The sequence below is a fragment of the Haliotis asinina genome, chromosome 1 (genome assembly GCF_037392515.1).
Source record: "Haliotis asinina isolate JCU_RB_2024 chromosome 1, JCU_Hal_asi_v2, whole genome shotgun sequence".
Lineage (NCBI taxonomy): Eukaryota > Metazoa > Mollusca > Gastropoda > Lepetellida > Haliotidae > Haliotis > Haliotis asinina.
The window spans coordinates 86,606,995-86,633,175 of NC_090280.1; the positions used below are offsets into that span (position 1 = coordinate 86,606,995).

General features: G+C 39.1%; 2 protein-coding genes across 2 annotated transcripts; one reads left to right on the forward strand and one right to left on the reverse strand.

Moving 5' to 3' along the window:
* Positions 1–892: 892 nt before the first annotated feature.
* Positions 893–10,847, reverse strand: LOC137298735 (uncharacterized). Its single transcript, XM_067831015.1, has 4 exons — positions 10,605–10,847; positions 2,013–2,081; positions 1,744–1,845; positions 893–1,157 (listed from the first exon to the last, which is right to left on the reverse strand). Exons 1-4 carry the CDS (start codon positions 10,709–10,711, stop codon positions 1,133–1,135), a joined length of 303 nt encoding a protein of 100 aa, XP_067687116.1. The 5' UTR covers positions 10,712–10,847; the 3' UTR covers positions 893–1,132.
* A 6,259-nt stretch (positions 10,848–17,106) lies between these two features.
* LOC137298714 (uncharacterized) lies at positions 17,107–26,136 on the forward strand. The gene is made up of 2 exons (XM_067830997.1): positions 17,107–17,608; positions 20,220–26,136. Exon 2 carries the CDS (start codon positions 20,245–20,247, stop codon positions 22,831–22,833), a length of 2,589 nt encoding a protein of 862 aa, XP_067687098.1. The 5' UTR covers positions 17,107–17,608; positions 20,220–20,244; the 3' UTR covers positions 22,834–26,136.
* The last annotated feature ends 45 nt before the right edge of the window (positions 26,137–26,181 follow it).

A 26,181-nucleotide genomic window follows, 5' to 3' on the forward strand; every position in this document is an offset into this window, starting at 1 on the left:
ACAGACCGCCGTCATATTGCTGGAATATTGCTGAATGTGGCGTAAAACTAAACTCGCTCACTCACTCACTCACTCACTAAGCCTGCAGAGCGGTGGGCGAGCTAGCTAAAGCGCCAGGTTAGTGATCCAGCGAGGTTGAGGTGTCGGGATCGAGCCCACCTGTGACCGGGTGTATAAAAACCTTGGAGTCAGCTTGTGTGCAGACTCTTTCAGTGTTGTCACAACCCCAGATGGTGGCCACATGAACACACGCAAACACCTATCACAGCAAAAATAAGCTGGTTTCCGGAACACTGAAACCGAGAAGAAACGTCATGGAAACCAACATTTCCAGTTGGTTTCCAGGGAGTTTCCTATAGTTTCATTGTGGTTTCCATGCAACTGAAACTGCACCATTTCAGGATGGTTTCCAGTTCGTTTCATTACCCACTCCTCCAAGCGGGATCCAGTTGGTTTTCATGTACGAGTTTCTTGTAGGTTTCAACCTGGTTTCCATGTATGAGTTTATTGTAGGTTTCAACCTGGTTTCCATGTATGAGTTTATTGTAGGTTTCAACCTGGTTTCCATGTATGAGTTTATTGCAGGTTTCAACCTGGTTTCCATGTGTGAGTTTACTGTAGGTTTCAACCTGGTTTCCATGTATGAGTTTATTGCAGGTTTCAACCTGGTTTCCATGTGTGAGTTTACTGTAGGTTTCAACACGTTTCCGTGTTGTAGTTTCCAACCTAGTTTAATACCTAGTTTCCATGAACTGAAACTTGCTCGTGTCGGCCCTTTACCCCGGTCCTCCGGAAAAGATGTTGTTTCATGTCTCACATGTAGCAAATCAGATATTTTATACAATTGCATAATGGTAAAAGGCTTCAGGATGACAAACAACAGAATAATACACAAATTCATTAAAAGTTTATTTATATTCAACAATATGTTTGTAAACAAACAATATTCGGAATATTCAAGTTAGTAAATGAAACAAAAGCAAGGGAATAATTAGCAGTGAGTACAGAATATTTTTCTTAAACACACTGTAGACCAGCCCATATCACTTGGCTTCCTAGTTTGAAAAATGTTAGCTCTTTCCCCAAGAGAGGAAGAACTATGTGCTTCTTCTCCTCCAGCCAGTCAATCGTTTCACAGCCTTCCTGCTTTCCAGCTTCTGAAATTTAGAAAAAAAACTATCAGTACAAACAAGCATTCGTCTACGACATCCATGGCTAGAGAAAAGAAAACGGTCAAACATTGCTTGAGGTGAAATACACTGAACTCCATGTCCCATAAGCGAAGAGATCAAAAAGTATAAACTGAGCATTTGACATCAAAAGTTTCAATCGCAGAACAGTTTATTGATATATGATAGAGTGCAGAGACATGAAGAAATTCGCCTTTGAAAGCCATAATTTATTTTCTGAGTGTTACTTACAATGCACATTATGAGTATAGAACTACGATTTATCCGTTATTGTGAAAAGACATGTTTTCTTAACCAATAATGTGGAGTCATTCAGGCAGACAAGCTATGAATATGGGGTCACAAGCATACGCTGCAGCATAATGTGCTGCATAATATTTAAAACTTTTTAAGCAGTATTTTTTAAAGGATAAATTGCACTTTTTAAACAGTGTTCATTTTGAAATTCCTTGAATGTACATAGAAAGAATCTAAATTAACTTGATATTTTAAAGGTTTCCTTAAAATGTTTAATCTCTGCAAGATGTAAAATGACTAGAATACGTTTACTTACTCTGAACTTTTTGCCGTTCTTTGCGTACAAGCCGTGGGCCTCTGCTTTCCCCACACCCTCTTAAGTGATCCATCTTGTTCATCCAAACCCATCAAAAAGCTTCTGAAAGGAGACATGTGCATGATGCATAACTATAAGTGAAACATCTTTCCAGTTGGATGTTACAAGAATAGTGACATGCGCCATGCATTTTTACTGATTCCTAGGACTTACATTATTTGGTTATGTTGTATGTACATTATGTACTGGACGGTTCAGGTTATACGTACCTTTTGTATGTCAAAATGAGTTGGTCCTGGCTGCCTTCTTCAGTTTTTCCAACACTGCCCTCCTTTAAGCTGGAAACGTATAAATGCATCGATTAAAAAAGTCAGGAACTTGTCATATTGCACTCTTGATAACAATAAAGTGTCGAATAAAAAGAATAAATATCAATTTGCAAAGTGTAGAATATGCTAGATGAAAAGAATCCAGGTCAGCAAATTCATATACTATTTTGGGTTGGCAATCCATCATTGTTTACCCATTCTTTATATCAAAAACTCTTCGTAACCTTTTCTGTGGGACTAACACAATCCACATTTCTTCATTCAGAGTTCGTTAAATCTTGATATGATAAGCAAAACACTACTTACATCAGATGGCAAATCTAAATTATCTCATAAATCAATAATATAAAAATATTCACTATTAGTTTGAAAACATTGTGAATTTTCAATTTTGAAATTTCACTCAAACAATGCACCAAATCTTGTCAGAGAATCCCTAATCTATAAATGCAAAATGACACACTATCCCCGACTACATTGTTTTCAAACGTGCAAATATCAAAAGCAATATGAAAAGAATTTCTTATAAAAATATTCGTATTTATAAATACGTTTGAAGATATTTTGAGTCGTTACAAGCACATTGGCAATAATATACTAGAGATATTTGTGATTTATTATTTTTCTTGCAAAGATAATTTTTCATTCATTAACACACTGAACCATTTTAATCGTGTGTGAGCTGATCCAAATCACAGTAATATTGAGTTCTTGAATTAACCGAGTGCTGAGTGAACAGTCCGAGACGTAACGTGTACGCGAGACGGCCTATCGTCTCTTGTCCGCGAGACGGTGCGCTCCGCGGTACTAACTGAAGCGCTTCCCCCTAATTAATTCAATCACCGTGGAACCACCTCGATTGGGTGCGAACACGATGCAGGGTAATTAAAGCGTCCCGTAAAATCCCCAAGGGTGGTGGGGTACTTGACAGTCGTGAATGAACAGGTTTTTCGATCTCGGATGCCACGCTTTCGTCATTTGCACTGAACAGATTACAACCTGCAGAATACAAGTTGTTTGTCCGACAAAATATTTACAATCATCCTAGGTTGATGCATACTTGGCCTCTGTATTTTCGATTTTTTCGGCACGTGAAAACATCGGGAAAGCAGAATACCACGCCCAAGGTCGGCTGTTTACACATGCCAATTACACAAAAATCAACTCATCGCTCATGAAAAGGTGATTTATTTCATTTGAATGTATTACTGGTGGAAATGTCAACGTATTCATCTTGCAGAAAGTTACAGAATATTTTGAAACTAATACGACCCCTACCGCATCTTGCATGAATCAAAACTTTGCCAATTTCGTCAAAAGTAATCCTGCGAAAACTATTAAATCATTTGCATATTTTTCGGAAGTGACGTACGTCCATTGTGTAACTCCACACAGCACACTGAAAAAAGGGACTCGCGGTGCCAGCCAAAGCTGACATCTCGTACTGATCAAAATTAGTGTTATACTAAAATACCTGCTTCGATATTTCATTACAGCTCATGGTGTTGACATGTGGATATCGTATCTTCCAGAGTACATATCAGTTTATGCCCGCATTAGCCGTGCATGCTGTTTTACAGAACATACAGTCCCTGTAAACGTGCGCGACTGTTTCAGCCAATCAAATGAAGCGTGAACCCCTCGTATGTGAGGTGTTATCCGAACGAAGTGAGCATGCAGTTTCATCGGTATACACACTATTTTGTAAACACATCTGAAAAAATGTTATTGATGTATGAAAATTAGGCTATGATGCATATCTCTCTGAATATCTGCACGGGTATGAATCTGCAATACTTCATTGCCAAGACGATTACAGCAAACAGATTTGTAGTCTTACCAAACCGAACCAAATGCAAACGTTTCTGAACCTCTTGAAAGAGAAATGATGTTTCTTTTAAGACCACCGTAAATAGATGTGCATTGTGTAAAATGACAGAAGTTGGGAAGAAAACAAACTAATTAGACGGTAACTGTTATAAGGTTTCTGGTGAGCCGCTCAAGCGGCTCACTGATCTCGTGTTTGCTTATTGCAAGTTGAGGATGGTGTTCCTCTGTACGGTCCAGCTTGCGAATGATGACTTGTTGATCATGAAAATGCATATAAGTAACTTGAACCTAATTTATGCCTTCGGAAATTGACATGATTTGATAAAGGCATTTAAAAAAAGAAATCACACTTTGTGACATAATTTCGAAATGAAAAAAGTACGAAAATACAAATTTAAATAAGGAAACATAACGCCCCCTGCAGGTTGTAATATCTTTCGCCCCCTCTTTCGATCAAACTCCATATGACCTGGCGGATACATTACGCATTCGGTAAGATCATGTTAAGTCTACAAATCATCATTTTCTGAAGAATTGTGCATCATGTCGGCGATTTACGTAACATCCCTCATCCTGGAAGACATCATTCCTCCATCCCCTTCAGTGTGCACAGTATATTCAGGTAAGAATGTGTTGTTTCACTTACCCTGTACACATACAGGCAACTTCAATTAGATCGAATACATACGTATTTGCATACATACCCTTTCTACAACAAAACTAACAACACACATTACCAGATCTACTTCAGGTAAAAACTGGGACTTTCTTGTTTACACATATTCTATGTATATGCTTGAAACAGAAAAGGTTTTCGTTCCTGGAAGACAGCATGGCCAGTGGAAGACAACCAGCCCCGTGTATAATCCTGCATGCTGCGTTGGACTGGGAACGGCCAAATGCCCGTTTCCGCCAGGAGTCAGCAGAATGAGGGAACACGCACATTCCTGAGAACATTGCATTATTTGTTATAAAAACGAAAATGTATGAAGCTTTCACTGAATGTTTTAGATGTATCACAGTATGTAGTACAGCTATGGTTATGAAACACAGGTACATATTTCAAATACATCAGTGCGGCGAATTGTGCTTGTCTTGGTTCATCTTTTTGGCCGAATGCAACACAATTAACTTTCATTTGGATTACGCAATTTATTGTATCACACACGTGACACTGGAGTGAAGGCTGGGCCGAACGCGGCCAGGCATAGTTAATGACTGTAGTTGGGTATCACTGCATATACAGGTGGAGACAGGCAACAGGTGTGATGCAGTACAGCACGTTACTTCAGGGTGTGTACATCTAATGAGTTTGCAGACAGTTTACACGGCTATCTGGTGGACACGGGGGGCGATTGTGCAATTTCCTGTTTACGGTGCCTTTGTCGTTCGAGGTATATTTTATGATAGCTTGAAAACACATAATTAAATGCTAATTATATGTATTCCGTTTCCTGTTTGTGTTTGATAATCTGTGAAAGGCCACAGAAATGTTTATTTTGTGGTGACAAATATTCAAGTCGCGTGGAGGGGGCAAAATAGCGTTTTCTTACTTCATTCCGATTGAACTGATCACGTGATAACGATCTCTCACGTGATAATGAGATGACATATTTATGAGGAAGAAAGGAATAAAATTGTTCCAGATGATTACAAACTCAAAATATTGTCCATAGCATTACTGATCGACGACTTATAAACAGATTTTTATTGCTTAATGTTATAATGCTTTTCAAAGTGTTCTGTTTTGGTATGAAGGAGTTATTCTTGTACTGATTATCTTCGAAGAGTACTTGAAAGTGCTGTGCGTCGTTGTCAACACTATCATCGGCTTTCCTATCTTTTACTTTGGTAGATGATTTAAACAGTATTCATAGATAAAAACAATACATTCAAAGCCAACACAGAAATATATATTTTATGTATATGCGTGAAATAGGAAGGGTTTTCCTTCCTGGACGACAGCATGGACAGGGGAAGACAACCAGACCCAGCTACAGTCCAGCATGTTGGTTTGGACAGCCTTTTCAGCCATCATCTGCAGAATGAAGAAATATGTGTGTACCAGGGAGTTTTGCATTATTTGTCATTATTACGTAACCTTTCACTGAATGTTTTATATGTATTTAGTATAACTATGGAAGTAGTTATATATTCTCGGACACAGGTGCATGTTCAAAATTCTTCAGTACGGCGAATTGTATTTGTCCCCTGACAGAATGAAACACAAATAAATTTCACACAGATTATGCAATATCACACACGACACTGTTTTCCAACAATGATTAAGCCGGAATGAAGAGGATGCAGTCAGGCGTAGTTTATGACTGCAGTTGATTAGCCCTGAATATACAGGTAGGAGACTGGATACCCATTTATTGGGTTTGGAGACAGCATATTTGCAGACAGTTGACACGGCTGTCTTGTGGACACTGCCAGCCACTGTGCAGTTTCCTGCTTACGATGCTTTTATCGTCCGTGGTAAACTTAAAAACACACAATTAAATGCTAACTATTTTGTTTGGTGTTGTTAAGCTGGTAAAAGACAGAATCATGTTTATTCAGTTGTGACAAAAATTCAGTTGATATGTAGGTGAGCAAAATCTGCTCAGGGAAGTGGCATCTTCCGTGTGTAACAGGGATGGCTCGACTGATTTTATTGCTGCAGTTGACTAATAATACAGCTTTGAAACAATGTCAGTCTAAGTAAACTCAGTCTCAATGTTATTCCTTAAACACCACCACTGAGTTTAACAAAACCTAGCAGAAGGTCGCATCAGGCAACCTTTGAGCGACCTATGACCGTCCAATCAATAGCGAGACGGTTATATAGATTTAACCAATCAGACAACGGCTACTACTTAGGGGCACAGATCTCTCCACAAACAACAATCCGCAGAAAATACAGATATTTGACCTGCGATATATACGCTTTGGGGTTTCTGTTTACATGGTGACCATTGGCTAATATTTCTGCAAGATGAGATCCCTTGAATATTGCCAAAACACTGTTTTCGGAGACAGTTAACTCTGTTGTCATGGTTGTAATGTGCGCCGTGTGAATCACCCAGAAGCGATCATACGCTAAATAACATTCGGAATCGTTCGGGTACGAACCTTTTCGAGATAAAAAGTTCAAAAGGTGTGTGCGAATGTCCACTTTCGCGATTTGGAAAGCTGTGTTCTGATTGGTCAGTCCCAAAGGTTACCTGACGCGACCTCCCATAAGGTTTTGTTAGACTCAGTAATGGAGCGTAAGGAAAAGTACTGAGGCTAAGTTTACTTAGACTGGAAACAATATATATGAATACATAAATCTCCGTCTAAATAACTCTTTTTTTTATCACATTCACGTCATCTGTTTAAAAGTGGAGAAATCGCATTTCTATAACATTACGTGTTGATGACAATGACATAAAACTTAAGGAAATGAGTGGTAATTCCTGCATGCAGTGTGTTCAAGAATACATTTTGCTTAAACTATTAAAGATCATGCAGTCCTCCGAAGTTACTTACCACTTGATGCGACTGAACATATTGAGCACCGGGTCTGCTCCCGTGGCAAAAGGCGTCTCTCGTAGTCGTAACGATCTTGTGGGTAAGGTTTGAGTGTCTGACGAGCAGTGGGAGGAAAGTAGATGTGTTTCATCGCGATTGTACACCTATGTGCATTCGTGTACACGAACAAGTACTTATACGAGGTAAATCTGCATGGAATAAGCTTTCAGAAAATATAAAGATCATGTTTGTGTGAAATGTGCACATAGGTGAAAATTGCCGTCAAAAACTGACTACTTTTGTTCGTGCTTCTGGGAAGCGTCTCTGGTACGCGTAACGAAATTGTGAGGACGCTGTGTGTGTCTGTGACGAGCGGTGGGTGGAAAGTAGATGTGTTTCATCGCGATTGTACACCTATGTGCATTCGTGTACACGAACAAGTACTTATACGAGGTAAATCTGCATGGAACAAGCTTTCAGAAAATATAAAGATCATGTTTGTGTGAAATGTGCACATAGGTGAAAATTGCCGTCAAAAACTGACTACTTTTGTTCGTGCTTCTGGGTAGCGTCTCGTACGCGTAACGAAATTGTGAGGACGCTGTGTGTGTCTGTGACGAGCGGTGGGTGGAAAGTAGATGTGTTTCATCGCGATTGTACACCTATGTGCATTCGTGTACACGAACAAGTACTTATACGAGGTAAATCTGCATGGAACAAGCTTTCAGAAAATATAAAGATCATGTTTGTGTGAAATGTGCACATAGGTGAAAATTGCCGTCAAAAACTGACTACTTTTGTTCGTGCTTCTGGGTAGCGTCTCTCGTACGCGTAACGAAATTGTGAGGCCGTTTGTGTGTCTGTGACGAGCGGTGGGTGGAAAGTAGATGTGTTTCATCGCGATTGTACACCTATGTGCATTCGTGTACACGAACAAGTACTTATACGAGGTAAATCTGCATGGAATAAGCTTTCAGAAAATATAAAGATCATGTTTGTGTGAAATGTGCACATAGGTGAAAATTGCCGTCAAAAACTGACTACTTTTGTTCGTGCTTCTGGGTAGCGTCTCTGGTACGCGTAACGAAATTGTGAGGCCGTTTGTGTGTCTGTGACGAGCGGTGGGTGGAAAGTAGATGTGTTTCAACGCGATGCCACACCTATGTGCGTTCGTGTACTTGAACAAGTACTTGTATGGTGTAAATCTGCATTGAATATGCTTTCAGAACATGTTAAGTTAATGTTTCTATGAAACTGGCACATATGTGAAAATCGTCGTCAAAACCGACTACTTTTGCCTCTCGAACGTCTGTTGATGTTGTGAGGGCGGTGTGTGTGTCTGTGGCCAGTAGCAGGAAAGTAGATGTGTTTCATCGCGATTGTACACCTATGTGCATTCGTGTACACGAACAAGTACTTATACGAGGTAAATCTGCATGGAACAAGCTTTCAGAAAATATAAAGATCATGTTCGTGTGAAATGTGCACATAGGTGAAAATTGCCGTCAAAAACTGACTACTTTTGTTCGTGCTTCTGGGTAGCGTCTCTCGTACGCGTAACGAAATTGTGAGGCCGTTTGTGTGTCTGTGACGAGCGGTGGGTGGAAAGTAGATGTGTTTCATCGCGATTGTACACCTATGTGCATTCGTGTACACGAACAAGTACTTATACGAGGTAAATCTGCATGGAACAAGCTTTCAGAAAATATAAAGATCATGTTTGTGTGAAATGTGCACATAGGTGAAAATTGCCGTCAAAAACTGACTACTTTTGTTCGTGCTTCTGGGTAGCGTCTCTCGTACGCGTAACGAAATTGTGAGGACGCTGTGTGTGTCTGTGACGAGCGGTGGGTGGAAAGTAGATGTGTTTCATCGCGATTGTACACCTATGTGCATTCGTGTACACGAACAAGTACTTATACGAGGTAAATCTGCATGGAACAAGCTTTCAGAAAATATAAAGATCATGTTTGTGTGAAATGTGCACATAGGTGAAAATTGCCGTCAAAAACTGACTACTTTTGTTCGTGCTTCTGGGTAGCGTCTCTCGTACGCGTAACAAAATTGTGAGGACGCTGTGTGTGTCTGTGACGAGCGGTGGGTGGAAAGTAGATGTGTTTCATCGCGATTGTACACCTATGTGCATTCGTGTACACGAACAAGTACTTATACGAGGTAAATCTGCATGGAACAAGCTTTCAAAAAATATAAAGATCATGTTTGTGTGAAATGTGCACATAGGTGAAAATTGCCGTCAAAAACTGACTACTTTTGTTCGTGCTTCTGGGAAGCGTCTCTGGTACGCGTAACGAAATTGTGAGGACGCTGTGTGTGTCTGTGACGAGCGGTGGGAGGAAGGTTGGTTTGTTTTGTACACGATTGTACACCTATGTGCGTTAATGTACACGAACACGTACATGTACGAGGTAAATCTGCGTTGAATAAGCTTTCAGAAAATATCGCAAGAAATATTGCCATGTACATTACGCACGCTTCACACAGTCTCAGACTCACGACGGATGTTTTGACTGGGCAATTTAGTCAGGCATCAGTTACCTCCCATTAATGACACGCGAGACGATTCGCGCGGTTTCGAAGAAAGTAAACATGTTTCAACACAATAACAAACAGGTGTGCGTTGGTGTGCATCGAAAGCTGCATATATATTATGAATCTACGATAAATGAGCTTTCAGAAAATACTAAATGTAAGTTTCTGAAAATTATGCACATAGGTGAAATTCGCAGTTGAATATCGCCAATTTTTGCTCAAATTTTGCACATTTTTGTCACTTTTTGACAATTTAATTTCCTCTTTTTATGTTTTCATTCACGTCATCCAATAACTTGACCATCTGTCAATGACTGTAGCAAATTTTGTTTAATTATTTTCACAAATAACAATTTTAGACATGTTTTTGTGTGACATGCAGAATTTCTCTCTCTGTGATCAGGGAGTCACGCGTATGAGTGACCCCCTCTCAGGTAGTCACTTGTACGCGTAACGGGAGACCGTCTCGCGTACACGTTACGTCCTCTACTGGTGAAGGAAGCCATACATCTCTCTTGCTAAGAATTCGACACGCACTTGTTTACCGAGGTCCATCAAGTCTAAAATTTCATATGTATTGTAGTAGTTACTTATTTACGTTAAACATTACGAATAACATGTGCTATTGCTTATTTCAAGAAAATAACACTGTACCTGACCAGATCGTGGAATGTTCCTTTTCTCCCGCTGCGATCGACGACTGCTGCTGTTCTCAATTTTTCACGTATCCGAATCTCCAAAGCTTCTATTGTATATCTCATTGCCAGTCTCTTGAATCAGATAACACGGGCAAACGCAGGAATAGTGCACTGTGTTGACTTCCTTGTGGTCGTTACTGGACATACCGCGTGAGAACTGCTTTCAAAATAGTCGGCTCACAACTTGGGATCAAGTGACAAAATGGCGGCAACTGTGCGTAGGGGCATTGTGGGTAATAAGAAGTGCCTGATGCTTTTTCGATTGGCAGGCGCGAAATCCTTCTCTGACCCAATTTGTATGTGATTTTAAGACAAAGACTGAAAACGACCACTTCAGTACATAAAACTGTTGCTTTTATAAAATGTCACGAGTTCGCGTGCCCATGGATTACCGGTTCATTACTTCCAGTTTTGTCTGTCAACACCTGACTCAGGTAAGTTCTATTGTTTTTACAGCTAGCTAATTTTGATAATAGGAGCCTGAAGCCGACACACGAACCCCGACACACTAATGACCTGACACTGATTATTTGTCAAGTATTTGAACTCAGTGTCAAAGTATGCCAACTATAAATGCTTTTAACTCTAAACTATATGCACTGCCTCAGTTTATTGTATAATTCACGTATATTCTGCATAAATATCATAATGTAAGTACCTAACTGACAATTGTTTTAATGACTTATACTAATCTTCCTAAATGCTTATACTCTTTCACATTCCCAGTTGGCAGTCTATAGCCTGTTTATATATATATATATAAATATTGCATCATTTACCTTTAAATTGTTAATATATATCTGAACTATTGCTTTTGCTAACGTGGCTTTAATTTAATTTATTTTTATACAATATATTTACTGAAAGGAATACAAGCCCGTACACAACTCAATGATCCAATAAGTTATAATTAATATATAATAAAAGTTTGAGCAATGTTTCTATACAGAGTCAACTCACCTTTTATTCTTGTATAGAGACATCACTGTTTTATTATTTCTTTTCAGATAAAGAAAGCGTCTGATCCTCAATTTGACAAAGCAGATAACCGAAACCTGGACTTGCCCCATTCATCCCAATCTAGAGAGACGGAACTAAGTGTGCCTCGCGCACATAGCTGGGCAAAGGCCATTTATAGCCATTCGTCCTTTCACCATTTGCATGTTTAGTACGGTTATTGTGAAGTTTGTGTGCATGGTAGTTGGAATATGATGCTTCAATACATTACGAATAAACAAGAATGTGAAGGAAAAAAGTGTATAGTTTGTTCTTGTATCATCAGTTTGAAGCCACATTTAACATTGTGATATCCACAGAATGATGCGTCAACAATTTACTTTTGTTGTCTTGTCATCTAAGCAATGATACGAATCTACTATTCCTTCCCCAGGCACATTCAGATTGAATTATAACACCTCGTGAAAGCTAAGTTTCAGTCAGGAATGGAAACCAACACATGACCATAGCTTCGTGTCAGTTTCCATCACCGGAGCTTAGAGTATCCATTATGGATTCTATTTGGAAACTAGGTCACCCAGTTTTACTGAATGGATACCAACTGGATGTCAGGATGTCAGGATGGTAAACAATTACACATTTTATGTTACTTAGTTCACAACAGCGCAATGGAAACCAACATGAAACTACATTTTCTACTTTTATGTTGGTTTCCATTTAGTGAGATCTGAGAGTTGCAAATTCCAGGTATGGAAACCAACATGAAACCCCTGAACTTAGTTTCATTTTTGTTTCCATTTACAGAAATACCAAAATCACATTTCCAAAATGGAATCTAGCTGGAAACTCAGTTAGTGAGTTTCAGGGAATGGAAACGAACTGGATTCCGCAATTACCCACATTATGGATGGTTTCCAGGTTTCTGGAAACCAAGTCATTTTTGTAGTGTATAGTTGCGGGTACAGCTACGTACAGTAAACGTGGACAAAGTGCTGTGACTATGTGTCCCAGTCCACCCAGCTATGAATAGTGTACTTCGTTGGGATGAGAAAGCCGCAATGAACTCGGCACCGCCTAGTGACAGCAAGAGTTGTGGACTCCCCAGGGAGCTGAGATTGATAATACGATGTGACGTTGAGGTTGACATCCAATGATCGAGGGAAACAAATACCAGCGCCTTGAGCAAGCACTAGTTGCATGGATATGTGTGCTATATAAATATCCTATAATAAATACTAATTGTCTGTTCACAGTTAACCTCGATCCTCAGGCGAAGCCTACTGAAAGCCAAATTATATATTCAGAGATAGTCTGTCGTACAGACCCTGAAGTATATATATCCAAGAAAGCCCACGCAAGTCTAGAAAATGTGGCAAGTCTAGATTTCCTTAGCTTCAGGAAAATGAAAATGAAGAAAGTCTCAGGGCTCCATTTCATTATATTATTTTTTTTTCACTATGAACGTTTTTTCAGTAAAATATGTTCATTTCAGAGACTAGATGTTAGTCTAATTCAGAGACTAAGCGTGAGTCTACCTGTGGACGTATACATGGTGTATAGATGACGTATAGATAACGTATATATGACGAACAGGTATCATGGTCTATTTGACGTGGTGTAGCTGAGCACATTATGAAGAGTCCCATAACTTTCGGGCTAGTACTTGGGCCATAAAACCAGAGGTGGTAAATGGAATTCATCATATTGTCTAAATGACAATTAAGGTACGTGCACATAAAGGATAAGTGACCATAACTATAAAATATTGATAAGCAGTTCACTAATGACGTTGGTACTTAGTAACACACACCGATTGACTGTGCTTGTCATGTTGGCACTTTTAGGGAGTTGAAAGCTATGCTGTCAAAAAATGTGCTTTGGTTTACTGTTTTACGATGACCTCAACTATATTCCAATTAAAATGGCTGTGTTCCGTACATAAACGAATCTGCGCAGGACAATCCACTGGTCAACAGCATAAGCATCAATACATACTTAGCTGGGACACGTTAACATGTGTGATTTAAGTCCGCGAACCGGATCTCCCGATCCCACTTGTTGTGACAAGCATGAATTGCAGAAACCCAATTGTTTGATCCTATAATACCGGAAGTTTCTGCTTCTTCGTACGGTTCCAAAATCTCGGGTTTCCTGTACAGACAGGATGCCGGAAATTTTCAGTTGAAGACGTCATTCATATGTATTTAAAACAGTTGTAAATACGACAGCATTTGAAGAGGTCGGAAACCAAGACAAGCATCAACCAAGTCGTCGTGTCTGACCAACCGATCCCGTTACTCGCCTGTATGACAGACATGGGTTGTTGAAGACTCCATCATATATCATTCTAACCCGGGTCTTCATGGGTCTGCAGGTCTCAGAGGGTTACCACGAGCACCGATGTAGTGCTAACAAACCAGGGAGCTGAGGACAAACTGGGATTCAGACCCTCAATCAGAGGTTCCTTGCATGCCCACGGGAGGCAACTCTACAACGATTTTAGGTGCCTTGGACTGTTTTGTCGTAGAAATGAAATTATGTTATTGAAGCAAATTTTATTTTTGTTTACTTGAAAATGAATCCCAATGCAGAACAATCCTTTATTTTTGAGAGGTGAGGAGATTTAACATGACAAAATCCGTTTAGACTGGTATGGTATTTCATTTAATCTCTAAGGTCTTCGAGACTGACCATTTCTCTGCTATCTGATAATAAACACACAAACAATACCTTTTACGGTAGGATATATAAGTCAGTATGTAATAACTATATTCTGCATAACTACAATCAAGAATTATAATTATTAACACCATTATTGATAGAATATGTTCTTTGAGTTATTGCATTGCATCTTTACATTTATCGCTGTTTTGATCTGTCTATGTCTTTGTTGTTATTGTTTGTATGTACATTCGTCTTATATGGGTCACGCATGGTCTGCATCGGAATGTTGAACCGATGACATGGCCAAATGACTAATTACAAAGTTGAAAAAAACCCCGCAAATTCATTCCTTGTAAGTTTATTTATATTGTTCTTAAGCTCCGCAGGACTAAGATCCGTGTGAAATGACGGCATGGCACATCTACGTGCCTATTAAAGTCGACCGTGAGTGAGTGTGGCTTTACGCCACTTTTGGCAATATTCCAGCAACATTACGACAGGAACACCCCTCATGGTGTTCTCCGTCGTGATATTGCTGGAACGTTGTTCCTTTCATGTACTCAACTCAGGTAATCAAAATAATTTAAGAATGTAGAGTATTTTAAAAGGTTACGGGTATGCTAGAATTTGGTATCCCGGGTGTCGGTGAAGCAATATTGTCCTGGGAGATAACTGTGTGATGTAGGTAGTCTATCCCCAAAGTGACGTGATTGCTAGTCAGTCATCCAGTCCCGATTTGCCTCCGTTTGGTTCAGAGTCGATAATAAACAGTCTGTTGTGACATACAGAAACAACAAACAGTCAACAACAGCTTAATTGCAGGTGATTACATAAACTGTGCCTGTCGCTGATTGGCTGGCATTAACAAAACGTAGGCGAGCTCAGTGGTGCGTTAAAATATACTCTTCAGAAAAGTACTGAAACCTGAACGTTCAATTTGGATAGGAAGTGTAAACGTTAACAAACGTTTCAAGACAGACATCTTATGAATGCACCACCATTTTCCTCTATTACCACCTGATATGCACGTGCACAACACAGTAGCCCCATACACGTGCATGGGGTCCCATTCTTGATTTTGACGGGGTTAAGAAATCACTAAGAACATTTATTTTGACACCCATCTTGCACCACACATTTGTTAGTGTTTCTTGTCGTTTGTTTTAAAATGAAAACCGTACACATGCAAATTACATACACCAAATATCTTTCAAAAGCGACTACATCCCAAATAACTATGGTTGTAAGGAAGTGCAAATGATGATGTAATCTCAAAGCATTCAATAATATCATATCCACATTGATTGACTCCGGTAAATCTCCGAAATATTTTTAATCGTAAATAAAAACAATGAATTGTTTGAAGAGTATATATGGCTTGTGTAAAGTTAAACATATGTTGTGATTGGGATTACACTTTCGTAGTAAAATACAAATTCTAGTACTTCTTTTGAGCTGAGTCTCATGTTGGACTTGAACCCACACCCTCAGAGTCGGGCACCTACTGTAAAGTTGTCTAGATTTTTTGTTCGTGCAATGCTTAAATATGCAGTCTACGAAGGTATTATTGTAAATATATGTTTTAACTTGTATAAATAATTAAGTAACAAATAATTCCCTTTAAACTGAAAAGTAGTCGCGATGAAGTGGGAAATTCAGGACCTGAGAAAATGTGGACATGCTATATTTAGGGCATCAACACTGCAGAATGGACCAACAGAAGGGAAAATAATGCCTTCTGTGGGCACCTTGTTTAAACCAGCGAATCAAGTCGGCTTTATGTCCTACCAGCGTGCGAAATAGTTTCAACTTTTTGCAAGTCAGTCGGAATAGAAAAAAGTCACTAGCCCACAAAATAATTCACTATCCCGAAATTTGAACGCGTATCAGGATTTAACAAGAAGGATGGAGTAATATATTTACAAAATAACCCCATGAAAATTCGCTAGCCAGTGACTATATGGAGATTTACTGGCCCGACTGGATTTTTACTAGCCTCGGGCTAGCTAGCCAGTGGATATTTCGAACAGTTACCCAGATTGTTTAAGTTACCCGAGATGTTCTTATTGTTGGCGTGTTTAGACGAAATATATGAACGAACCTTTCAAAAACATGCAGACACGTTTACCTTTAACACCCATATATGGGTATGACGTCATCAGTAGTGTGACGTCATGCTTCTGCTAACAATCACTCGAACGAGATAAAGTACTGTTAGAAATGTACAATTTTAGGGTATAACATACATACATACATACATACATACATACATACATACATACATACATACATGTAACTTTTTAGTCAGTAAATATTCTAATGTGGGTGACGTCATCAGTAATTAGGTCTGTGACATCATGATAGCAAAATACTTCCCGAAACGAACAACTTTAGAGTGTTACAATCCTCTCCTTTTGAAAAAAATTATCTATCTATAAGTTTGGATATGGATATTCTACCCGAGTCATTTAACATCTAATTTGCCATAGACATGTGCAAAAAAACATTTTAAAAAACTCAATTGATGTAATCAAACAAACAAAACTATTCTTTTTTTTCCACAAATTGATAGCAAAACACGTATAAATATGGCCATTGGCATAAAAATGTTTCTAAAAATACCAATAATTACAACACAATAAGATTAAAGTCTAATTTCTCATACTAAATTGAATGGTCTAAATAGATGATGTTGGTAAATTGTACATTTGTGAATATTTCCAAACCGAAAACACGGCAAGTAATAAATTTTGAAAAGGGCTATAGTACAGGCTATAATGTTCACATGGCGCAGTCATGATGATAGTCACTATTATAGACATTATCATGATCATTATCATAATGGTTATTGCCTTTATGACGAATACATTCTAGACAAAGAGTCTGGGTCTGAAAGTCGTGTCCTGGAAGCCGGGAGGCTATATTTGTCCGGTTCTACAACATTCCGCGGAATATTAGCCGACAACGAGGAGCAATATTGGAACGGGGAAACCTTATTTCAATGTTCCGACTTCGCATTTTCTTCGGGAGCTTTTACGCATTGACCCGAGCAGAGGCCGAACAAAGCGTCTGCTAAGATCGCTTTGTTTTGGGTTCAAAGGACGCCAGTAAGGATCCCAATATGCCCTGTAGATGAATATTACATGTAGATGACATGTGGGACGGATTGTGCTTCAGAAGTAACCACAGTTTTAAACATAATTCAAAACGGAATCTTTGATTGACACGACAGGTTCGTTTCGGACAGGGCTACACTTTTGACATTCCTGTGTGACCTGACATTTGAGATCGGTGTCTGGTTTAGACTTGGGCTGGTCAGGAAAGTGGAAGAGCTACTTCGTAAGTATATTCGACAAATATCACATTTTGCGTTTAGTTTACTTAATTTGTTTTGTTGCATGTTGCCAAATACTGTAATTTGGGCCAAGTCGTTAGAAATGTTACTAAAAGTAAGTGTGATATTAAACCGGATACGGATTCATATGATAGCATGATGTGTGCAAGTTTCAAGTTGCATATATGTGGGTAGTTTTAAAACATTCATTTAGCTTTGCATTCGGTAAGGGCGTTTGAATGTTTTTCAGATATATCTGATACGGAATTTAAATCTTTGCAACCTTTGCACAACAGACAGAAATCACACTCCATATAGTTGACTACACAGCTATCAGCTTGTCAAATGTTATAAATGACAAATATTCATTAACAATTTCAGAATTATGAACAAAATGAGTTTGAGTTGTTTAAGGAAAGTGGAATTCACTTCTTCTCAGAGGGTCTGTGCATTTATATTTCGAAAGTATATCAGAAATTATATTTTTAGTGAAGTTTAAAAAATCATTCAGTAGGTATTGAAAACAAACTATACAGATGTGAAAACCTTCATTGTTGACATGGCAACAGACTGTGTTTTCACTCCTACATCAGAGGAATTAATAATTAAGTTTGACTGATAAAGGTGTAAGAAGATGCTTTTATCCACAATTAAGAAGTCTGCATACAAAATTATATGTTCCATTCACATTTTGGTAGAAATAAAATTTGACAAAGTAGAAAAAGCTTCAACATTTTAATATTGTTTCATTGTATGTTCGTTATATCTGTAATTTCCGGGGGTACAGTGGGGTAGTGGTTAGTGGACTCAAAATATCTTCAAGACTCAGGGTCAATTCCCCACATGGGTGAAGCCTCCCAGCCTATTTCTTGTGACCCTGATGATGGCGTGATTTTGGCAGATTATTGCTAAAAGCTGCGTAAAACCCAACTCACTCACTGTATACTGGAATTGGAAGTGCATCTGAAAGTAATGATGTCAAATAGCATTGAGATAGGTCGGATGGAAGAACATCTGTTGTTTCTATGACAACAACAAATAAATCTAGGCCTGTGTAAGAAATAAATGGAACTCCATCTTATTTTAAATCTGTCTACTTCTTTACCTTGAACTAGTTGAGTTAGGTAATGTACTTCAGTTCTTCATTGATGTCCTGTTTCAAGTTCCTCTCTCTGAAGTTAAGCATTGCACTGTGCTCCATCTGTATGTTGTTTCTTCCCTTTATTTTACCAGTTTTACAATCTACATAACAATTGAAGTGATTGAGCTTCTTATGGCTGTATGTTAGTGAGAGGAAACATGAATAAGACATTAATGTGTTTTTCAGACAAAATAGATGGCAGTTATGACTGTTTCTATTTAGGCAGAAAAAAATTAGTTGCTCATTTGGACTGTTGAAAAAGACACAACACACACATTACACTCAGAACACACACATTACACAAAAGACACATTACTCACGCAACACACATTACTCACACAACACATTACTAACAACACACACTAAAAGTGACACACTTCAAACAACACACATATTGAAATTGGATTTCAATATCAAACAGTTTTTTAGCAAAAATAAATTTGTATCTTGCAAGTTACTGACTATGAACTTCATGAACCTGATTATATAGATGAAGACATTACTCACACAACACGCAGAAACATGCATGCGCACACACACATGCACACACAGGCACACACTAACACATTCATACTAACATATAACAACACATGCACAATAAACATACACACACATGCACATTGGGCTGGGATGGGTCCAAAATTTCTACATGTGTACCCCCCTCCCTATTGCCCTACTCTGCCCAGATACCCATTATGTTAATTCTTGACATCAGACTTGTCCAGGTTACCCATCCCAGCCTTACATGCACACACCATACTCACACCACAGACAAAGGACATTTTTACACTCACAATATGCATATCTCTCTCTCTCTCTCTCTCTCTCTGTGTCTGTCTCTCTGTGTCTGTCTCTCTGTGTCTCTGTCTCTCACTGTCTGTGTGTTTCTCTCTGTCTCTCTTTCTTTCTCTCTCTCACACACACACACACACACACACACACACACACACACACACACACACACACACACATACACATAAGGTCACATTATCTGAATGTATATTTTAATGAAACCGTTATTGTACTCATCCTCGATATCTCCAGGGAATATGTTCCGATATGTCTCCACTATACCCTGGATGCATCTATGGCTCAGCCCAATAAATTCATAAACCAAACCATGCAGAGGTTCTCTGAAAGAGATAGAAGAAGTTCTTGTATATATTTTTTAAAGTTTTCGTACCTATAAATTTGTCTGTATGATTTCCCCAAAATCTGAGTGGCACTGCGAGCAAGTTGCAATGTTGTGACGACTACCTTTGTTGACACCGGCAAGCTCAGTTATAACAACGACTGACTGGCTACTGTGAGAATACGGAGCCAGCAAGGCGAGGCAATAAAATTATCAGGCTGACCCATAGATGCATCCAGGGTATAGTAAAGACTTATCGGAACATATTCCCTGGAGATATGGAGAATGTATTGTACTATACATGTTGCCAACTTACTGACATAATATTCTGTACAATTTTTAGGGAGACGAGCCGCTCATTCCTGACAATGTCCAAAATGGAGGCCGTCATAAAGAAAGAGACCAAAGAGGGAGGAGAGTCATCCATTTCCTTTTACAAACAACGCATCTCTTGTCAGTTGTGTGGAAAAGAGTTTTCCCAGCTGGAGAAACTGTCCTATCACATCTATAACAACTGCAAGGATGAACCTGAGGGCGACCTTCAGATCGATGAGTCACCCAGACCTGACCACCCTCAAAAAAGCACAAAATCCCCAGAAAAGGATGCAGCAGATGATGATAATGGGCTTAGGTCCCATGCCTGTGATATATGTGGAAAACATTTTCCCAAACTGCAGAATTTACAGGTTCATGTTAGGTCCCATACTGGTGAAAAACCGTATAAATGTCAATGGTGCGACAAGACATTCTCCAGCTATGGAAACATGAAGGCTCACAGCCGCGTTCACACCGGCGTACGACCTCATCAGTGTTCCCAGTGTGGCAAGGAGTTCGGCACTGCCCAAAATCTACAAGTGCACATCCGAACTCACACAGGCGAGAAACCTTATAAATGTGCTGAATGTGGGAAAGGCTTTGCCGGTCAGGGAAACCTCAAAGTCCATCAACGTACCCACACTGGGGAAAAGCCATATAAATGTCAAATGTGTGGGAAGGATTTTAGGAACTTGCAATCACTTCATATTCATGTCCGTTCTCACACTGGAGAGAAGCCGTTTGAATGCACGTTCTGTCATAAGGCATTTACAAGTCAAGGGAACATGCAGGCTCACATGCGTATCCACACTGGAGAACGACCGTTCAGCTGCGGGGAGTGTGACAAGAGTTTCTCTAACATGCAAGCTCTGAAGATCCACATCCGCACCCACACTGGCGAGAAGCCCCATGTCTGCCATGTCTGTGGTAAAGACTTTGCAAGTGTTGGAAATTATCAAGTTCACATGAGGACACACACTGGAGTGAGGCCATATTCTTGCAGGATGTGTGGGAAGGATTTCACCACCATGTCCAACATGCAGACCCATATGGTTAGGACTCATGCCACGGAGCTCTATGCTGAGAATGCGCTACTGTGGAGTCGGATGCAGGAACTTTCAAGGCAGTATATGCAGATGACAGCCATGCCAGGTGTGAGTGGAGATCAGGCAACCCCAACAGGACCTCCACCTTTGAACATGGCTTTTCCTATGGATCTGTCTCCAGGATTTGAGCAATTAATTGCTGCCAATCAAAAGCTGTTTTCAGCATCTGCTGCAGCTATGAGTCTTAATGAGTCTGATCTTGCTGAACAGGAACAATCTGAAAATGAAAACACAAACTCCTCCAAAGATCCTTTGACTAATGCGTGTCCTTCGACAAGTAGTGCTAATGGTGAAAATCCAAAGTCTCCTGCTGCTACAGAGTCAGATAATAGTATTTGTGACCTTGGGAAATGTACTGGCCTGAAGGGCAAAACCCCTGAAGAAGCAACTAATTCTTCAATCTCTCATGAAGCAAATCCTACTGAAACTGATAGAGTAATGGAGAAACCGTCTTCATCAAATCTTGACTCAGCACCAATGGAAGCAGAACAAACAACCAGTGAATCGAGCCATGGAACCAGTGACTTCAGACCAGTTGTGAGTGAGTTCAGACGAGCAACAATTGAATCAAGAGCGTCAGTCCCAGACTCCAGACTCACGTCAAGTACAGCAAGACTTGCAGCCAGTGAATTCCAACCATCAGCCTCTGAATCTCAGTCTGAAGTCATTGAATCCATACCAGCCGCTAGTGAATCCAGACCCCCAACTGCCAACAATCCTGACATGACAATCTCTAGTCAAAGACTTGACTCTTCCATAGCACCTTCAAGTTCCAGCCAGATTGCAACCAACTCTGCCAGTACATGTAACTTAGATAAGTCAGTCTCCAATCCAAACCTTATGGCATCTCATTCAAGTCAGATACTCAACCATGAGAATTCACATTCTACCTCAGGATCGACTGGAGGGAATTATCTCGTAAATCCAACACAAAACCATTTCACTAGTCTGTCAATGAATATGAGAAGTGCCATTGACACCTCAAGGTCAGATCAGGTCCTGGCACAGGACTCAACCAATCTCGGATTTGACCCGCAAATGCACGAACTCCTTGCAATGAACAGAAGCATGCAGTTAGGCTATCCCTTCCCTCAAATGAACCCTTCCCTTGTGCCAAATGATTATGCTATGAACATGTTCAAAAGACCGAGTATGTTTCAAGCCAAACAGACGGGTAGTCTCAGTTCCACTGATAATATCATGAACATGTTTGGTTTCATGAACAATCCAGCATATCCATCTTCATCTGATCATATTCCAAGCCACCTGACGAACATGTTCTCTCAGTCCACAATGCACGGCCATAGTGCAGCAGCCGAGACCAACTCAGGGAACCTGTTTCTGATGCCTCCAAATCTAAAGTCGGATATTTCCTCAACAGATCTGAACAGCGTTGTTCAGACCGCTCTGAACATGTTCTCATGTGATAGTGGAGCAGAGTCTGAGTTTTCAGATGTGTTCAGCAAGAAGTCAGATCCAGGAGGTGATTCTTCCTTCACAGGGTCCGGTGGCCCTGTCTTTCCTACTAATATGTAGCGCTGAGTCACAAGTTTAGGCCCTTCCAAAACATTCTCATCAAAGGATTGTTTTCTTAAGATACTAGATATCATGATGACAAGGTCACACGACTGGTTTCATTTTCTCATTTTCCTTACATATATTTGTTGAAATGTTGTATTGTTTGCTTGAAAAAAAATAAATCAAAGTGAATATTATTCTCTGTATCACAAGGGCTCGCATTTCGGTAAACCTAAACACACCCCTTGAAACATTCCCATGGTTGATTGCAGTTAGAGATTATCTCCCCTTGATTTCTAAGGGAGGTAACTTATACTACCTAAAAACCCAAGTCACTGCCACTTTAATTAGAAATAATGACCACTGTAAGTAAACTTAGTCAACTACTGAGTCTAACAAAACCTAGTAGGAGTTCATGTCAGGTAACCTTTGAGCGACCTGTGACTGTCCAATCAAACATGAAAACGCCGAACAAATTAAACCAATCTAACAACAGCTACTGTTTAGGGTTTGGTGAGGCTTAAAAAATTCGCTAGTCACTGACACTGATCCCTCAATAAACGAAAGTCCACATGAAACAGGTATTTAACCTGCAGTATATATGCTAAGGGCTTTCTGATGACATGGTTACCATTAGCTAAGCAAGCTGACACCCTTGAATATTGACAAAAATGCTATTTTCATTGACTGTTTACTCACTGTTGACAGTATTGTAGCATGCTCCATGTGTATTACCTGGTAGCGATCCTATGGAAAATAGCATTCAGAATCATTTGGGAGCCAACCTTTCCAAGGTAAAAGTTCGAAAGGTATAGGTGGATGTCCACTTTTGTGATTTGGTAAGCTGCGATTGGTCAGTCTGAAAGGTTACCAGATGTAACAGCTATATGCATAGGTTTTGTTGGACTCAGTAGTGGAGTGAAACAAAATGTACTGAGACTAAATTTACTTAGACTGAAATAATGACATTCTCTACATAAAAAAAGAATTTTAATTTTTTTAAATTAGGTTTTTCAAAACTGAATTTCTCTCCAATGTGATCTTAATTTGCGGCAAGTGCAGGGATAATTTTGATATAGCAAACCCATCACAGATATTGCTATGTAATGCTCCTACTGATTGGTTTGTAGTATAGCCAGTCAAATTTGCAAATGGAAATCAAGGGCTGATAATTTCAGATTGCAAGGACCATGGGAATTGATCCAGGAGGTAGTGTAAGGTTACCAAAATGCTAGCGCTTACGAAATATAGCTTGAGTGAACATGAGTTACCATGATAGTTGAGGCAAGGAAATGACTCGGACAATACTGGCGTTCATTAAAAGAACTGACTTTGGCACCCAAATTTATCATTATCTATTCTTAATGTTAGGATGCGTCAAAGATTCTATACTGAGTATCCTGGACAGGCAAATTGAGACTTTAGAAATTGTTCACAACTGATTTACTGAAGTTCCTATTTTCTGGTATATTACATTTGTTTTCAGATTCCATTCAATAATCATGGTAAACGAAGCATTATCACCTTTGGCATAAAAAAATCTCTTTCACATGATCTTGAAAACAGCACTTTTGTTTGGTATCAAACCAAATGTGTTTCTTGTTGTGATTATCATTTTGTATTAGTACATGACGTAATGATACAAAATGTTGTATTGTGGCACTGCAGAATCTTAATTTTCTTATTTGAATTGGAAATTGGATGCCATATGCATCAATAGCACCCTTCTCGCCTCAGATGTAAATCAAACCTCCAGATTGATACAATAAAACTATGTCTTTTTATGATACCAAACAGCCTGCTCCCAAATGCCTCTTTATATATGTGCAACTTTTAAGAGACTTATTCAGATATGACATTTGAATTAAATATACATATACATTTGACGTAAGGAGTGATTTAATTTTGTTCAGCATAGAAAGATTGGAGTAACATATTTGAATTTAAGCTATGACTTAATGACAAAATTGTATTCCATATTGCTATGAAATATCAATGTTTATGAATAGAAGGGGAGTTTGATGATGTAATGTTTGATTGTGTGAAGGAGAATGGTTATGTAAGCAGCCATTGTTAGGGCAGTCTCATTTAAACGCTGTGATGTTGGTCAATCTAAGTAAACTTATCCTCAGTACTTTTCATTACACTCCACTACTGAGTCTAACAAAACCTTATGGGAGGTTGCGTCAGGTAACCTTTGAGATTGACCAATCAGAACACAGCTTACCAAATCGCGAAAGTGCAAATTCGCACATACCTTTTGAACTTTTTATCTTGAAAAGGTTCGTACCCGAACGATTCCAAATGCTATTTAGCATACGCTCGCTTCCGGGTGATGCACACGGCATACATACAACCATGACAACGGTGAGTAAACACTCGCTGAAAATATTGTTTTTGGCAATATTCAGGGATGTCATCTTGCGGAAATATTAGCTAATGGTAACCATGTGAACAGATACCCCAAAACGTATATACTGCAGGTCAAATAACTGTGTTATGTGTGGATTTTTGTTTGTGGAGAGATCTGTGTCTGTGACCTGAGTATTATGAAAGCCCCTATAATCCCTAAATAGTAGCCATTGTCTGATTGGTTAAATCTATTTAACTGTCTCGCGTTTGATTGGACGGCAAGTACAATGTTAATAACAAGTTCTTAGACTATATATTTTTTTAAAAGAATATTTGATATATAAATTCTTTTGAAATCGTAATTCTAAATTTGGCAAAAAAGTACTAATTTTTGCATCAGGTTTGTCCAAAATACTAACTGGGCAAAATTAGGGTTGACATCTCTGTTAGAGAGTTAAATGATATGATATGTTAGTGAAGTGTCGTATCAGAGTACTAGATCTGATTTTCAGGAGAATGTATTGGGGGGATGATGGTATTCTAAATGCAAATTTGGATGGGCTGTGTTAACTAGAAATATCGCAGACCAAGTTATTTAACATTTTAAAAGAAATGGGGTTCTTTCTGAATGCATGTAGTAGAAATTGGATGGGAGGGTTCCAGCTAAGATTGGTGGGTCAAGTTTAGTAGGTAGGGTCAAGGTTAGATGCAAGAGGTCAGAGATATGAAAGGTTAGTCATAAGTCAAGGTTAGAGGGGAGGGGCTATGGTGAAATGAAAGATCAAATTTAGGTGTGAGTTCAAGATAATTCATGGTGACATCTGAGATGTCATTAGTGGAGGGAAAGGTGCCACTTTATTCAATGTGTGTTGGTTAGAATGTGCCCTAGGGCGAGTATGTAGTCTTATTTCTAAATACCTCATTGTGTGTATGTTAAAATGAAATAAAATAGACAACAGTTGAAATGACTTTATTGTGATTCTTTATATATTTTGACAATCCAGACTTAATAGT

Coding starts and splice junctions, on each gene's coding strand:
- LOC137298735 (XM_067831015.1), bottom strand. CDS start 10,711: ATGAGATATACAATAGAAGCTTTGGAGATTCGGATACGTGAAAAATTG. Junction 2,082..10,604: donor ACATTCCACGATCTGGTCAG/GTACAGTGTTAT, acceptor ATACGTTTCCAG/CTTAAAGGAGGGCAGTGTTG. Junction 1,846..2,012: donor CTCATTTTGACATACAAAAG/GTACGTATAACC, acceptor GTCTCCTTTCAG/AAGCTTTTTGATGGGTTTGG.
- LOC137298714 (XM_067830997.1), top strand. CDS start 20,245: ATGTCCAAAATGGAGGCCGTCATAAAGAAAGAGACCAAAGAGGGAGGA.